Below are 14,358 nucleotides of genomic sequence, written 5' to 3' on the forward strand. Positions count from 1 at the left end.
GGGTGGCTGTCCACTTCAGCAGCCCGTGAGCACCACTTCTGAAAAAGACACGTGCCCACACTCCAGCTTGGATGCCTCCGGTGGAATCCAGCGAAGAGCCGCCTGCCGTTAGATACCCAGCCAGGCCAGCAGAGGCCGGGCTAAATCCTCCAGCGGTATTCACAGCCCACTCCAACCTGCTCACCAACGCACGGTCCCAGGGCCAACACCGCCTCCAGTGTGAGTCAAGAACGGCTCTCCTCACTTCGGTTGTCTGAGGCATTCCTAACTCAAATTCCTCGCCAAGCCTCTGCTTGCCCCCCTCAGCCAGGTATACAAAGAGGATGATTTCCACAAGCCATGTTTATTTAGGGGTAATTTGCCAAAGGAATCATTTGGGTTGGTTTTTGTTTCTGTGATTCTTCCCAGGGACCCCTCCACAAAGAGCACCATCGAAGCAGAGGATCTGAGGGAACGCTCGAGGCCACCACGGCTTGGCCAGGGTCCCCAGGGCCAGCGTCCCAGGCCAGAAGGACTGCATCTATGCTTCCCTCCGTCGGGGCCTGTCCCTCCCAAGCTGTCCAGTCTTTCTGCCGGGTTCTGAACCCTCCTTCTTCAGCCCTTCGACCAATGAGGCAAAAGAACAACTCGGGGGGCAGGGGGGGTCCCGGAAGGACCCACGCAGTAACTCAGGACACACAGAGGAGTCTCTGCCATTGCTAAGCGCAAAAGGAACTCTCTTTTCTTCTCAAACATCTTGCTCTGGCTTTAGAATTCCCCCAGCGGACGTTTTTCGGGTGGGTTACTGGGTGCCGATCTCACAGAAGGCCAAACTGGGTGCTGCCGGGGGCAGGGGGAGGGGGAGGAAAGAAAAAAAGCACATGTGTAAGTATTTCCACCAGAATAGTTGCCATGTACTAAGCGCTTTCCATCCGTCTGGCCCAATTCTGAATTTCACAAGCCCTCCTGTGTGAGAGCCTCACCATCTGGAAGGTGGGTACTGTGATTCCCATTTTAAGGATGAGGACACTGAGTGTCAGACAGGCTAAGTTACTGCCTGCGATCATCCAGTGTCAAAGTCACAGAGCCAGGAGTCGGGCCCGGTCTGCCCAGCTTCAAAGCTTGCGATGTTAACCACTAGCTGTCCGGCCCCAGAACCGGGACAGAGGGCGCGGTGCCCCTTCCTCTGAAGCAAACATAATCAATTCAACAACAACAACAACAAAATCAAAGGTTTGTTGTCTCCCTGCTCCCTAACCAAATAACGCCTCTCTGCCCGAGATCTCCCACAGGCTGCCCGCGGGCCCGGATTCACCCAGAGGCTTCCTGAACTGGGAATACGGCCTTTAAAACAACATGACCGGCCTCTACAGGACTTAAGAGTCTTGTGGCTTTGGCCTGACCATACTCGCTTCACTGGACCCGTTCCCGAACGGGACAGAGAGTCTCAATCCAAGCGCCTCCGCCAAACACGGGGAAAGCAGGCCTCACAGGTTTTTGGCCACCAGTCCGCGCAGCTGTCAGCAGCGGGAGTCCGAGAGGCCGCACATGGCCAGGCGGCGCCGGGAGCACCCGTGGTGATCACGGGAGAAGGACGGCGGGGGAAACGGGACTGCACACGACTCCCGAGGGGGGATACTGTTCCACTAGGTGGAACCCCGCCAGGCCCCTGATCTTTCTCTGCTGCCATCATGTGTCCTCAGCGCTGGTGTGATGGGAACACACACAAGCCACCATCCCCCAAACGGAGCAGGCCAGCCTTCCCGAGCCCAGCAGACACTGCTCCCTGCATGGCCTGGATGCCTGTTACTAGCCTACCGATAGCACCGTGCCCACTGCCAGCTCGCTCCTTCTGTCCTTACTCCTACTCACTACCAGGTGCCTTTTCTAGGTGCTGCACTTCCCGGGAGTGGAGGAAGGAGACAGCAGGACTCCGACTCCATATCATTATATAGAATGCAGCCTTCCTGGCAATCACAGTATGTCAGAACAACATAAGCCACAGAATTGAAAAACTTAAGAACTGGAAGGGACTCTCGGACCAGAAGGAAAGTTGCAACACGACGTCTGTCCAAGGATCTGTGGTTCCTTCTCCTTTAGGTTCTGCTTAACCTCTGAGGCAGAGACACTTTGCTTCTCCCTGACAAAGGTGCCTCTTTTCACCACTAAAATCAATCATCGTTAGCCCCAATGACCTTTAAATACTCGAGACTGGGTATGAAGGCGAGTTTGGTCTCACTCTTCTGTCCAGCAGACTGTCCGCTTCCCGGACTTCCCTGCTACATAGAAAAGTCTCCGCCCTCAGCAGTCACCTCCCCCAGGGACCCAGCCACATTGTCAAGTCCTTGCCAGCTCCTTTTCCACCCTCTGGACACCTGGCCCAGCTGCGCCCAGAAGCGCTCTCACCATGGTCATGTAGGTAGCCTCTGCTTTTCCACTGGATTCTTCTTCTTCCTCAGTCTGCTCCCGTGTGGCTATTGAAGAGTAAACATGCTTCTGGGGGGAGGGGGCGGGGGGAATAGTATAAACATTACTAAACATCAGTAAATGTTACATGCCAAAGAAAAAAGCCATCTACAAGTATCCGCAGGGCGTCAACACCAGAGGGCTACTGAGAGCCAGAACAATGATCACTGATGATGATAATTCAATCTCCAGTCTTCTCAAAAATTAAGAAAATTGGCCAGTCCGCAAAGAGCACTACCTTAAGAAACAAATTCTTTGCTTCAAAAGACAAACCTCTTTGCTTGGATGAGCACTTTAAGGCAGCAGCAGGGAACCCTTGTCTGGCCAGGTTACTTGTACTTCGCGCTTATTTCCCTCTAATTCAAGGCCTGGCAACTAACCAGGGCCAGCTCTTCAAGAGGGTCTGTAGGGCAGGGGCAGCCCTCGCTGGACCTTGTATCTGTGAGGTCACTGGTACGCTGTGATTCACATTCCTGTCCCTATCTGGGGAGGTGATGTCATCTAGTGACAAACTCTTGGGCTTCTGGAAGCCCCTGTGCCATGTTGTGACAAAAATCCTACTCTTGGGTCACAGACAGGGCAAAATATGGGAAAGTAAATATTCCAAGAGGAGTTTTTAAAACAAGGGAGGGAGGGAGGAAAGGGAGTTCAAGAAAATGAATTCATTTCTCAGACCCCAATACAGCTCCATGATAAACTAATATGGAAGAAAAAGTAGTTCCTGATCCTCTTTCTTAGGGTTCCCGAATATTTAATCTGAACTGTTAACTCCTTCCTGTAACTCCTAAATGTACCCCAATTCTCCCTTATGCTTCCACAGAGATCATGAAGCCCTTGCAGAACCTCAGGTTATCTGAACCTTAAAACAGTCAAATATGTTGGTCCACATTCTCATTTTACTGGGGAGAAAAGTGTGGCTCTGGGAGGTGCCAGAGCTGGGCTTGAACAGGGATTTTTTTTTTTTTTAAAGATTTTATTTATTTATTTGTCAGAGAGCCAGCGAGAGAGAGAGAGAGAGAGAGAGAGAGAAAGCAGGGGGAGCAGCAGAGGGAGAAGGAGAGGCAGACTCCCCCACTGAGCAGGGAGCCTGATGCAGGACTCAATCCCAGGACCCTGGGATCATGACCTGAGCCCAAGGCAGACACTTAACAGACTGAGCCACCTATGCCTCCCATGAGCGGGGATTTTTCTGATTCTGAGTCCAGTGCTCTTTCCTGTGGCCCTACCAGGAGGCCCCACGGACCCACCCCACTCCCTCCTTGGGGGCTCTCACTCTGGTGATGAAGTTTTTCCGAGCCCCTCTCCGTGCCCAGCACTGGCTGGCATGCTGAGATGTAACACCAAGTAAGACAGGCCACGGAGAGAGACAGTGACGCCACCTGGATGATGGAGCTGTATCTGCCCTGCCCGCACAGGGCGCAGTGGCGAAACAGAGGTTTGAGTTCTTTCCTTACCTCTGGATCAGCCTTCTTTATGTTCTCCAGGCTTTTTACCAGGGTTGTGGAGGTTACTGAGCTGCAAGACGAGAAAAGCAGGTGGAATTAACCGGCCGGCATTGTATACTCAAGGGGGCCTGCCCAAGAACCCACTGAGGGGGACCCCAGAGGAGGAACCTGCTCTCTAGGCTCCCCAGCTCGCCCTGAAATCTGGGAAGTGCATCTCTATGGTGGAGAGCAGGGAGGCATTCTGGAGGGAGTCTGGGCTCAACGGCTTTGCCTTCTCTATCTCCTAGCTAACATCTTTCTGTCCACACAGTCTTTAGGAATTAATAGCGAGCGCTGCCACAGGATTCCATGTTACCAGAATCCAGAACTGGGGAGGTGTAGCTGAGCCAGCAGGGGGCATCCGAAGATCGGTGACGCAGGGGGGAGCCTGCCAAGCAGAAATACCGCCACATCGCCCCCTTCTCCCCACCCCCACCCCAGCCGCCAGGGCTGGCCCCTTCCCAGCCCTTGGCCTTTGATCTCTTGACCATCTGCCTTCTGCATCTGCCACTGAATATACTTCCTTTTTTCTGTTTTGGCCTAAGGTAGAGCTAAAAAAAAAGGGGGGGGGGCGGTTGAAGCTAGAAAAGAAATCATATATATATTTTTTTTGTCCCAAAGTGGAGGAATTCGTTTTCTCATACTTCCTCATTATAAGGTTGTATGCTCTCATTGTAAAATTAATTCAAATAGTAAAGAAACATAGAGAGTTGGCGGTTGAAGCCCTGGTAAACCTCCTGCCCTCGTGGGACCTACCTTGTCTTTTCTCTCAAACAGCACTACTGACACTACTGAATTATTCTTTCTCGATACAGGCCTACATGTGCTCACATAAAATATATTTTTTGTGTATGCTGCTGCAGCGAGCACTATCTAATTTTCTTTTTAATAAAGATGAGATCATATTACATACTACACATGGGACACCTTCCCACGTCCCTACATCCGGGATCCAGCAGTATGTCCCGGAGTGGAACACTGATTCAGGGAATCGTTAGCTGACAGTCACTGAGGATGATTTCCATGTTCAAATATCATCAGTGCTACAGCAACCATGTGTACAGATCTCAGTGTACCAGCCTGGTTGTTTCTTTAAGATAAGCTAGTAGACGTGGAATTACTGATTTCATTTTGAGGGAAACTGAGGCCCAGAGTGGGGAGGTGGGTTGATATGGCCATCTACCTCTGAGCTCAGGGCCATCTGTACACCCAGAGCAAAGACCCTCGGAGAGGCCAACCAAGTGCAAACCAAATCAGAGAGGCCCTGGGGATCAGAAGTGCCAACCCAAGGACGCCTGGGTGGCTCAGTTGGCTGGACGACTGCCTTCGGCTCAGGTCATGATCCTGGAGTCCCGGGATCGAGTCCCGCATCGGGCTCCCAGCTCCACGGGGAGTCTGCTTCTCTTTCTGACCTTCTCCTCGCTCATGTTCTCTCTCACTGTCTCTCTCTCAAATAAATAAATAAAATCTTTTAAAAAAAAAAAAAAAGAAGTGCCAACCCAGCAGGCCAAGCGCTTTTTGTAGAGTCCGAGTCTTGTGAGGAAAGGAGACTCAGCAGGCAGCACCTGCAATGGGGGTCTTTGCTCACTGACAGCATTTCGACAAGAGAGCTGGTTTGCCCCAGCAATGGATCCCATCATCAACAGGTGGGAAAATGGGGGGACACAGGCCTGCTCACAGCTGGTGAAACACGGCTGCCGTGTCCGGGGCATCTGGACATTTTGGAGATGCTGGGAGAAGGAGTGATGAAATTCAAGACTTTAACAACATATTTCGACAATAAGTAACTTAGGACCTAAGGGTATCCATACAAAAAATAGCCTCTCAGAATTAGAATGTGGCCCTTTATTTATTTAAGATGTTATTTATTTGAGAGACAGAGAGTGGAAAGTGTGATCGAGGAGGGGAGCAGAGGGAGAGGGACAAGCAGACCTTGCACTGAACATGGAGCCCACGTGGGGCTTAATACCACGACCCTGAGACCATGACCTGAGCCGAAATCAACAAGAGTCGGATGCTTAGCCCATTGAGCCACCCAGGCGCCCTGGAATGTGCTCCTTTAAATAAGCCCACGACAACTCTCAAGATCCAGTCTTCCCTGTGAAGTGGGTATTGTGGATAATTCAAAAACCACTTCTCTCTGGCATGGAATGACAGCGTATAGCTCTCGTGTAAGATTTATACTCTTAATTATGCTCCCCTCAGAACCCCGTTTACAAAAGAGCTGATAATCTCTGTAAAATACCAGAATGAAAGAGGAGGGTGTAAAGCCATGCGAAGTCTTCCTGGAACACAGCGAGTGGAGGGTTGGGGTCACTACAGAGATGACATCTAACGTGACAACCGTGGACGATTCTATTTAAAGTACCCGCTTCTGGGGCACCTGGGTGGCGCAGTGGGTTAAAGCCTCTGCCTTCGGCTCAGGTCATGATCCCAGGGTCCTGGGATTAGAGCCCTGCATGGGGCTCTCTGCTCAGCAGGGAGCCTGCTTCCCTTCCTCTCTCTCTCTGCCTGCCTCTCTGCCTACTTGTGATCTCGCTCTGTCAAATAAATAAATAAAATCTTTAAAAAAAAAAAAAAAAGTACCCGCTTCTGTGAGGATGGCACAGCGAGGGCCCTCTCACTCTTCCGCTTCAGGCTCGAAGCGCCACTGGCCTCCCATCCCAGCCCTGTACCTCTTACTCCTGTGGGTCCTCTTCACGATCAGTATCAGAACAGGAAGCAGCAGGATAGTGCCGCAGACAATCCCCACGATGATCACCAGCTGATTGCCACCCAGGAGCTCGGGTCTGAGGGCTACTGGGGTCACCGATGCTTGGGAAAGGAGAAAAGCAATGAGAGGGTCTCAGTATCCCAGAAAAGAGCCGTGAGTCCCACCAGTTCTTACCAAGGAGACAAAGCCAAGCCAGGAGTTTGGGGGAGAAGGCCAGACTTCACCCCACGCTGAAACACTGGGACTCCAGCTGTCCCCATTCGATGGAGAACCAAGTCTGGCCGCCTTGCTTATCCCTACCTACAGTGTGGATTAAGGTGGATGGGTGACAGCAGACGCTGATATTAACAATTCTACCTTAAAATAAAATAACAGACATTTTAGAGGCTTCAGATCTTTCTGTGAGAAAGTGATTGGTTTCAAAAGCATATATGGGACAACACTCAGACCCACAGTCCTGATACCAGGTGAAGCATTTCTACCCATATGGTACCCTTCATTCATTTCTTTAGTTTACTCTAAATATGTACATAAACACTCCTGGGTGCCAAATATCACTAGGCAAAGAAGCTACAAAGACAAGTAAGACATGATTCCTTCAAGGATGGGGACAAGGATGGGGACAAACATGTTGACAGAAAACCACAGCTGCTATAGGGGCCATGACAGAAGTCCATATGGGAAGTCCAAAAGGGTACCCAATTCTATGGGAAACAGATGTTGAGAATTTCTCAACAACAATGTTAAAGTTTAAAAGTCTTAAGGAAACATCAAGTTTGTTGGGCAGACAATATGGGAAAGGGGGCGCATTACACACAAGGTCTGGAGACCCAAGAGGATGCTGGTACTTCCAGAAATTAGAAATAGTTCCATGGGTCCGGCTCAAAGCTGCATTTGTGGGCAAGGTGGGGAATTAGGCTGGACAGATGGCAGAGTCTCCGTCATGAAGGGCCTTGATTAAACCACCCAGGAGTCTGGCTTGCTTTCTGTAAATGATGGAGAAACCAACCACTGAAAGACTCTGAGCCCCAGGACAGAACGCTGGGATTTGTGATTTAGAGCATTGGCTCGGAGAGCTTCAGGGAGAGGGCGAGCCGGGCTGAGAATGAGAGCAGACACCAGCTGGAGGGCTCCAGGTCAACACAGAGAGGAAGACAGAGTGTTATGCAGGACTGGAAGCGAGGCGTACTCAAAGTCAGTAGTAGAAACGACAGACCTGGTTGACCTGTGAGATTGGGGGTCATGGGAAAGGGAAGAATCAGATACAACTCCCAGGCACCCAGCTAGGACAGTGTGTAGAGGGTGACGGCGTTGACTGAGGTGGAGGAGACGAGCCGGGGAGAGGAGTGCAGAAGCGGGTTAGGATAATGTTGCATATGAAGCATTTGTGGACTATCTGGCTAGAATTTGGATGGATACATAAATGAATTAGACAGGAAGGAAGGGAGGAAGGGAGGGAGAAAGAAGGAAGGAAGAATGAATCCAACACAGAATATATTGTATATACAGAGAATACGGCGTCCAATACTACTGGGGTAAAGAAGGCCGAGGGCGGACGGTTAGAGCCACGCTGGTGACCTAAGCTGGAGCAGAGGCGGAAGCAGGAGCCAGGATGCAACGCACGAAGGAATTAATGGGAAGTGAGAGACGAGGCACCACATATGGTCTCTGAGCAAGCGGCTTGGCTAGGTCAAGACAGAAATCCAGAACTGATTGAAGTGAAGGACACACAACTCTGAATATACTAAAAGTCACCGAGTTGTAGGCTTTAAATGGGTGAATGTATAGGATGTGAGTTGTTTCTGTTTTAAGACGACGACACGGGATAAGAGCTAAAGTAGACGAGGACAGAAGGTGAGAGGAAGAGGTGAGCGTATTTATAGGCTGGATGGCAGAAGCCACTAGAAAGCGTTAGTCTCCCGAGACAGGGAGAAAATGCCACGTGAGCACAGAAGTCTGGATGAGCCCGGGGTGGAAGGGAGCCTGGCGTGGCGGGACAGACAGACAGGGGAGGATGCGGGCAGATGGAGGTAGGCCTGGAGAGGGGTGGGCTGGGGGCTTGGAGGTTGAGTGAGCTCCCATTCATGGTATGTGTTTTCCCTGTGAAATGGAAATAAGACTTCTGAGAGTGAAGAAATCCATCTGTCCCACTTCCCCCTCCAGCTGGGACCCTTTGCTGTGTGTGTGTGTGTGTGTGTGTGTATTTTAAAAATTTTATTTGAGATGGAGAGAGAGGGATCATGAGTAGGAGGGAGGGGCAGATGGAGCAGACCTCCTGCTGAGCAGGGAGCCTGATTCAGGATTTGATCCCAGGACCCTGAGATCACGACCTGAGCCGAAGGCAGCCGCTTAATGGCTGAGCCCCCAGGCGCCTCCCTTTGTTATGTCTTAAAACGAGGTGCCTCCAGAGACTCAAGTCTCTGGTCAGAGGTACTGAGGTGTGTTCCCTCCTCACCCATATCCCCACCCCCAACAAACCGCAGCCAACCCCCAGCAAAGGCAAAGGGCTCCAGCAAAAGGCAAAGTCCACAGGCCACATCCTGACTGTTAACTGTGTTACCGTTTAACTTTAAGCCCTCACTTATCAACCTCTCTGGGTCCACACAATTGAATCTTTACTCTCCGACACACCACTGGCTTTAATGTACAATGTCTTCCAGAATAGAGAAGCTTTCATCAGAGAACACCTCTATTTTAGGTTCTGGTCCCTTCCTGTTTTCTCTCTGCTCTGTTCTGTCGCTCACCAGCTCAGGGTCATTTTCCCTTCTGCTACAGAGTGTACAGCATCCAAGGAAAAAAAACCTTGGACATTAGCCCCAATCCATCTCTGAGCTCCTGTATTTTTAAATCAGTATACTAGACGGGCAGGGAGTGAGTTCTGGCGGAAGGCTGGAGTTCACCAAATATTAGTTCCCTTGTCTTTGAGGCACCCGCAGGGCCAGAACTAGAGTGAGGCAAGCAAGGTGCCTCGGGATCCAGATTGAAGGAGGCATCACTGTGAGGGTCACGTAAGTCCAGGGTACGAGGACTTATGTCAGGGTCATGGAAGTACAGCATCTCAGAGTCGTGCCTCCTGCAATTTCGCACCCCCGATGCCTCTCTGACCTCACCCTAGTCCTGGCCATGCCTCCCAGCTTGGAGGCCCCTCCCCCCCCAACCAAATGCCAGATACTTTGGGGCTCTTTCACGATCACGTGCAGCGAAGTGGTCTTCCTGAAGGTCAGGTTCCCCAGGTGGATACTGCAGGTGTAGCTTCCTCTGTCAGACCCCTTCACTCCTTGCAGCAGGATAGATGCATCATTGCGGGAAGTGTCCCCCACCAGAGTTACACGGTTCTGGAAGCGGCCCCAGTTCTGGGAGTACCCCATAGGGACACTGAGTTTGGGGTAATAACGTAACACAACCTCCTCCTAGAAGGGAAAGGCAACATATGAGTTTGCAAGGACTATGGAAGAGGGGGGAGAAGGGAAGATGGAGTAGGGGGCTCTTGGGACTCACAGGGCCCTGAATATGTGGGCAGTGAAGGTATGATCAGGCAGTATGAGACATCATGAGTCATGCACACACACGCGTGTGTAGCATGTGTAGCTGTGACGGACACACCAAACCGTGAACAACTGTCGACTGGCAGAAAGGCATGAGGAAGAAAAGGGGAGGAGAGGCATTCCTTTTTTGTACTTCACCAGGGAAAGGAAGTAAAGGTACACCTTTACTTCTTAGCACTTCTGGTTGGATTTCCAATAGGCACTTGAAACATGTCTAAAACTAAACTCCAAATTATTCCCCGCAAACCAGCTCCCTCCAGTCCATCCCTTTTTGGTAAATGGCAAAGCCTTCTTCCAGATGCTCAGGCTAAAAATCTTGGAATCATCCTTAATTCCTCTCCTTCTTAAACTCACACTGAAATCCCTTAGCAAATCCTGTCACCCCTACCTTCAAGACAGATCCAAAAAAAAAAAAAAAAAGACAGATCCGAAATCTAGCCATTTCTCACCTCCTCCACGGTAATCATTCTGGCCCAACCCACCCCAACCCTCACCTGAATTCCTGCAAGGAGCTTCCTTATTTGTCCTTACTCCCAACTATGGTTTATTCTCAACAGGTGAGCCCTTAGAAATAGAAGTTAAATCATGTTACTTCTCTACTCCAAACCCTCCAATGGCTCCCCATTTCAACTAAAAGTAGAAGACCCTCCATGACCTGCCCCACTCCATCTTCCTCTTTGATTTCATCTTCTACTTTTTCCTCCCTCAGCTATCTGTGTCACTTCATTCCATCCACACTGGCCTTATTGCTTTTTTTGAGTACTGGCCTCAGGGCCTTTGCACTTGCTCCTCCCTTTCCCTGGGACACTCTTCCCCCCAGAAATACACATGGTTCCCCCCTCACTTCCAGCAGATCTCTGCTCAAATGTCATCTTTTCAGGGAGGCCTCTCTGACCACCTATGTAAAATGAGACCACAAATGCCTGTTTTTTTGTTCTCCATAGCTCTATTACCTGACATATTACATATTTATTTCTTCATTATTTTACTGTGTGTCTCCCTTGATCTTAAGTCTCCCATCAAAGCAGGAGCGTTGAGTGTCTGCCACATCGGTGCTTAAAACACTTGTTAAATGAGTAAGTGGAATTTTTAATAAAGAGAAGTAAATATCACTATTTTTAAAAGCTTTTAAGGAATGGAAATAGGTATACAGACACGAACATGAACAAGAAGACCTGGTCCCTAATATCTTATCTCTTGTGTTTTGAATTCACAGATCAAAATGTCCTTTCTTAACCTATTTTCTGCTGTGACTCACATAGTGGCAGACATCTAAACACATGATAAGCTCCCAGAGGTGGACCTGAGACTACATGTAATTTCCCACACTCTTTCACAATGCCACCCTTTCACACCCGCTCAGCATATGGGAATCAAGTGAGTACAAATGATTTTTTATAGGCATGACTGGGAATATGTTAATAGAAAAGCTACTTTGCACCTTAATTTTTATTAGCAATAAGTGACCTGGGATCTCCCCCACAACACACCTTGACCCATGCACAGAGGACATCGCCATGCACAGAGGACATCCACCAGTCTACGAACTAACTTGCCACTTGCTGCTTCAGAGTTCCCACAAACCATTCCATACCGTGGCCCAGGACCTACTAATCCCAACATCAAAGCACCCATAAAGACAAAGAAATTTCCTTCCATCCCATAAGTGGGACAGTGGGACACAGAAGAAAACTTATCAAAATAATCCAAATAAAAACAAGAATACAATCATTCTTAGAGACAAGAGCTTAGAGACAAGGCCACAGAAGCCATCCCCCTCCTTCTCCCCTGGACTCTACAAAGAGGGGATGGGAAAAGAGGAAGGAAACTCAAATGCAGTGGCCAAGGCAGACACAAGTGCTTCACAGGGATGATCTAGCATACGTGTCCCAACAGCCCAACAGGCTGAGCAGCAGCAGCCGGAATATCGTCCTCCTCTTTGTCATCTTCATGAGAGTTATTCTTCCCACCACGGAGCTGAAGCTGCCCAGCCAAGTAGCGCTTCTGACAAGCTCCAAAGCCCATGGCACCTGGAGCCTAAACTCTCCCTCTCCCCACACTGTCCTGACACCGTTGGCCAGGCACTCCACCACACGCTGATGGTTCCTCTTCCTTACCTTGGCAGGCTCTCCTGATGAGAATGTCCAGTCTACCTTGGTCATGCGTTTCTCTTCTGTGCTCTGGAAAACACACCTCAGCTGAGTCGAGTCACCCACATGTACCGTGAGCTCTGGGGATAAAATGGTAACTCAAGTCAAACCCAAGGTAATGTCTACAGAAGTCAAAGAACGTTCATAAGAGCTCATGCTTAGCCAAAGCTCCTCAGCCATAAAATCAATGTCACCACTAAATACTGCACAAATTCATTCTACAGACGAGCCAGATGATCCTGTGTGGACGAAGTAGTAGCCAGAGGCCTCCCACTCACAGGACACCCCATGAGTAAGAGAGTACGCAGAGCTACCCACACTTTCAACTCTGAGGGGTCTTCAAACTACAACACTTTTTGATTCCCTTTAGTTCCCTGCTCCTTCCCCTTTTCTAGAATTTTTCCTGAGGCCCCGCTCCAGTTCAAGCTATGCTAAAGGAAGTACAAAAAATCTTGAAGCCCCCCTTTCTTTTTCTTTTTTTTTTTTAAAGATTTTATTTATTTATTTCACAGAGATCACAAGTAGGCAGAGAGGCAGGCAGAGAGAGAGGAAGGGAAGCAGGCTCCCCGCCGAGCAGAGAGCCCGATGTGGGGCTCGATCCCAGCACCCTGGGATCATGACCCAAGCCAAAGGCGGAGGCTTTACCCCACTGAGCCACCCAGGCGCCCCGAAGCCCCCCTTTCTATTCACCATCTTAGACACCCACATCTGTGGAACGTAAACAGGAAGTAGAGAGTTATATAACTTTCATGCTTACGCATAACCCTCTTCTAGCTGAAAAACTGATTCACAGGCGATTTTCTTCAATTTCTTATATTCTTTTTACAAGTTGTCTTAGGACTTGCTTAGGATAGTTTTGGCTACAGTACAGGTCACAGGACTGCTTGCTAATTAGGCCAAGACAATAGACATTTTTCCTTTTGGTTCTTTTTTCTGTTTTAATCCCTACCCCCACTCCCTTCAGAAGATCCCTTTCCCCCTGCTTCGGGCTTCCCAACTCCTAGGCTCTTCCTTCTGCTTATCTGTATGAGCAGCTGACCCCATCATATGCTTATTACATAAGTCATTTTGAGGGGTTCCTGGAAAAAAAAATTAGCAAGGCATTTCTGGTTTTTCAATAATGTTCTACACAAATCAACCACAAAGTCAGTTGAGAAATGAAATGCACGGTGGTATTTAGGGAAACACAAGCCTTAGCAAGTCTTAACTGGACAGAATTCCTTCAAAAGCACATCGGGCAAGCTCATGAAGGAACAAAGAGTGCATAAGCTGACCTTTTCATGGGAACTGTTTCTCTGGGAGAATGTGAACTTCCTGCCCAGCAGGAGAGATGCACGATAGGAGGAAACCAAGAGAAAATATTATGAACTTGAAACTCTATGGAGGGAATCATTTTGAAAGTAATAAAAATTCACTCCAAAGAACATCAGTGGGGGGGGAAGTCCCTCTAAATCCAAAAGTACATTAAGAACTGAACTTTATTTTTTAAATGTAGTAATAAGGGCACCTGGGTGGCTCAGTTGGTAAATCATCTGACTCTCGATCTCTGCTCAGGTTTTGATCTCAGGGTCGTGAGTTCAAGCCCCACACTGGGCTCCCCACTGGGAATGGGCATGGAGCCTACTAAAGAAAAAAAAAAACAAGGGCGCCTGGGTGGCACCCTTAGGCTCACCCTGGGTCCACTGCCTTAGGCTCATGTCATGATTCTGGAGTCCCGGGATCGAGTCCCGCATCGGGCTCCTTGCTCAAGGGGGAGTCTGCTTCTCCCTTTGGCCCTCCCCATCCCATGCTCTCTCTCATTCTCTTTCTCTCAAGTAAATAAGATCTTTTTAAAAATTATATAAATACATAAATAAATAAATAAAACAAGATAAAATAAAATGCAATAATAAACACCAAACGATTCTGCACCTTTCATCAGGCATGTGTCAGACACGTGTATGTAGCATGTCAGCTAGTCATTACGGTATTTTGAGATATGCGCTGTTGTTCTCCCATTGTCAGAGGAAGAAGGTGAGAGA

The 14,358-nt window shown here is 49.2% G+C and overlaps 1 protein-coding gene across 5 annotated transcripts in view; it reads right to left on the minus strand.

Moving 5' to 3' along the window:
• Positions 1 to 324: 324 nt before the first annotated feature.
• Positions 325 to 14,358, minus strand: part of LOC122912331 (myelin protein zero-like protein 3) — a 52,226-nt gene continuing 38,192 nt past the window's right edge. For all 5 annotated transcript variants that reach the window (XM_044257940.1, XM_044257943.1, XM_044257945.1 and 2 more), the window contains 6 exons: positions 12,305 to 12,417; positions 9,815 to 10,052; positions 6,605 to 6,743; positions 3,900 to 3,960; positions 2,386 to 2,475; positions 325 to 819 (listed from right to left, as the gene is read on the minus strand). In XM_044257940.1, the coding sequence (XP_044113875.1) occupies positions 748 to 819; positions 2,386 to 2,475; positions 3,900 to 3,960; positions 6,605 to 6,743; positions 9,815 to 10,052; positions 12,305 to 12,417 (713 nt within the window). In that variant the 3' untranslated portion in view covers positions 325 to 747. The remainder of the gene's footprint in view (positions 820 to 2,385; positions 2,476 to 3,899; positions 3,961 to 6,604; positions 6,744 to 9,814; positions 10,053 to 12,304; positions 12,418 to 14,358) is intronic.

Source organism: Neovison vison, chromosome 7 (assembly GCF_020171115.1).
Source record: "Neovison vison isolate M4711 chromosome 7, ASM_NN_V1, whole genome shotgun sequence".
Lineage (NCBI taxonomy): Eukaryota > Metazoa > Chordata > Mammalia > Carnivora > Mustelidae > Neogale > Neogale vison.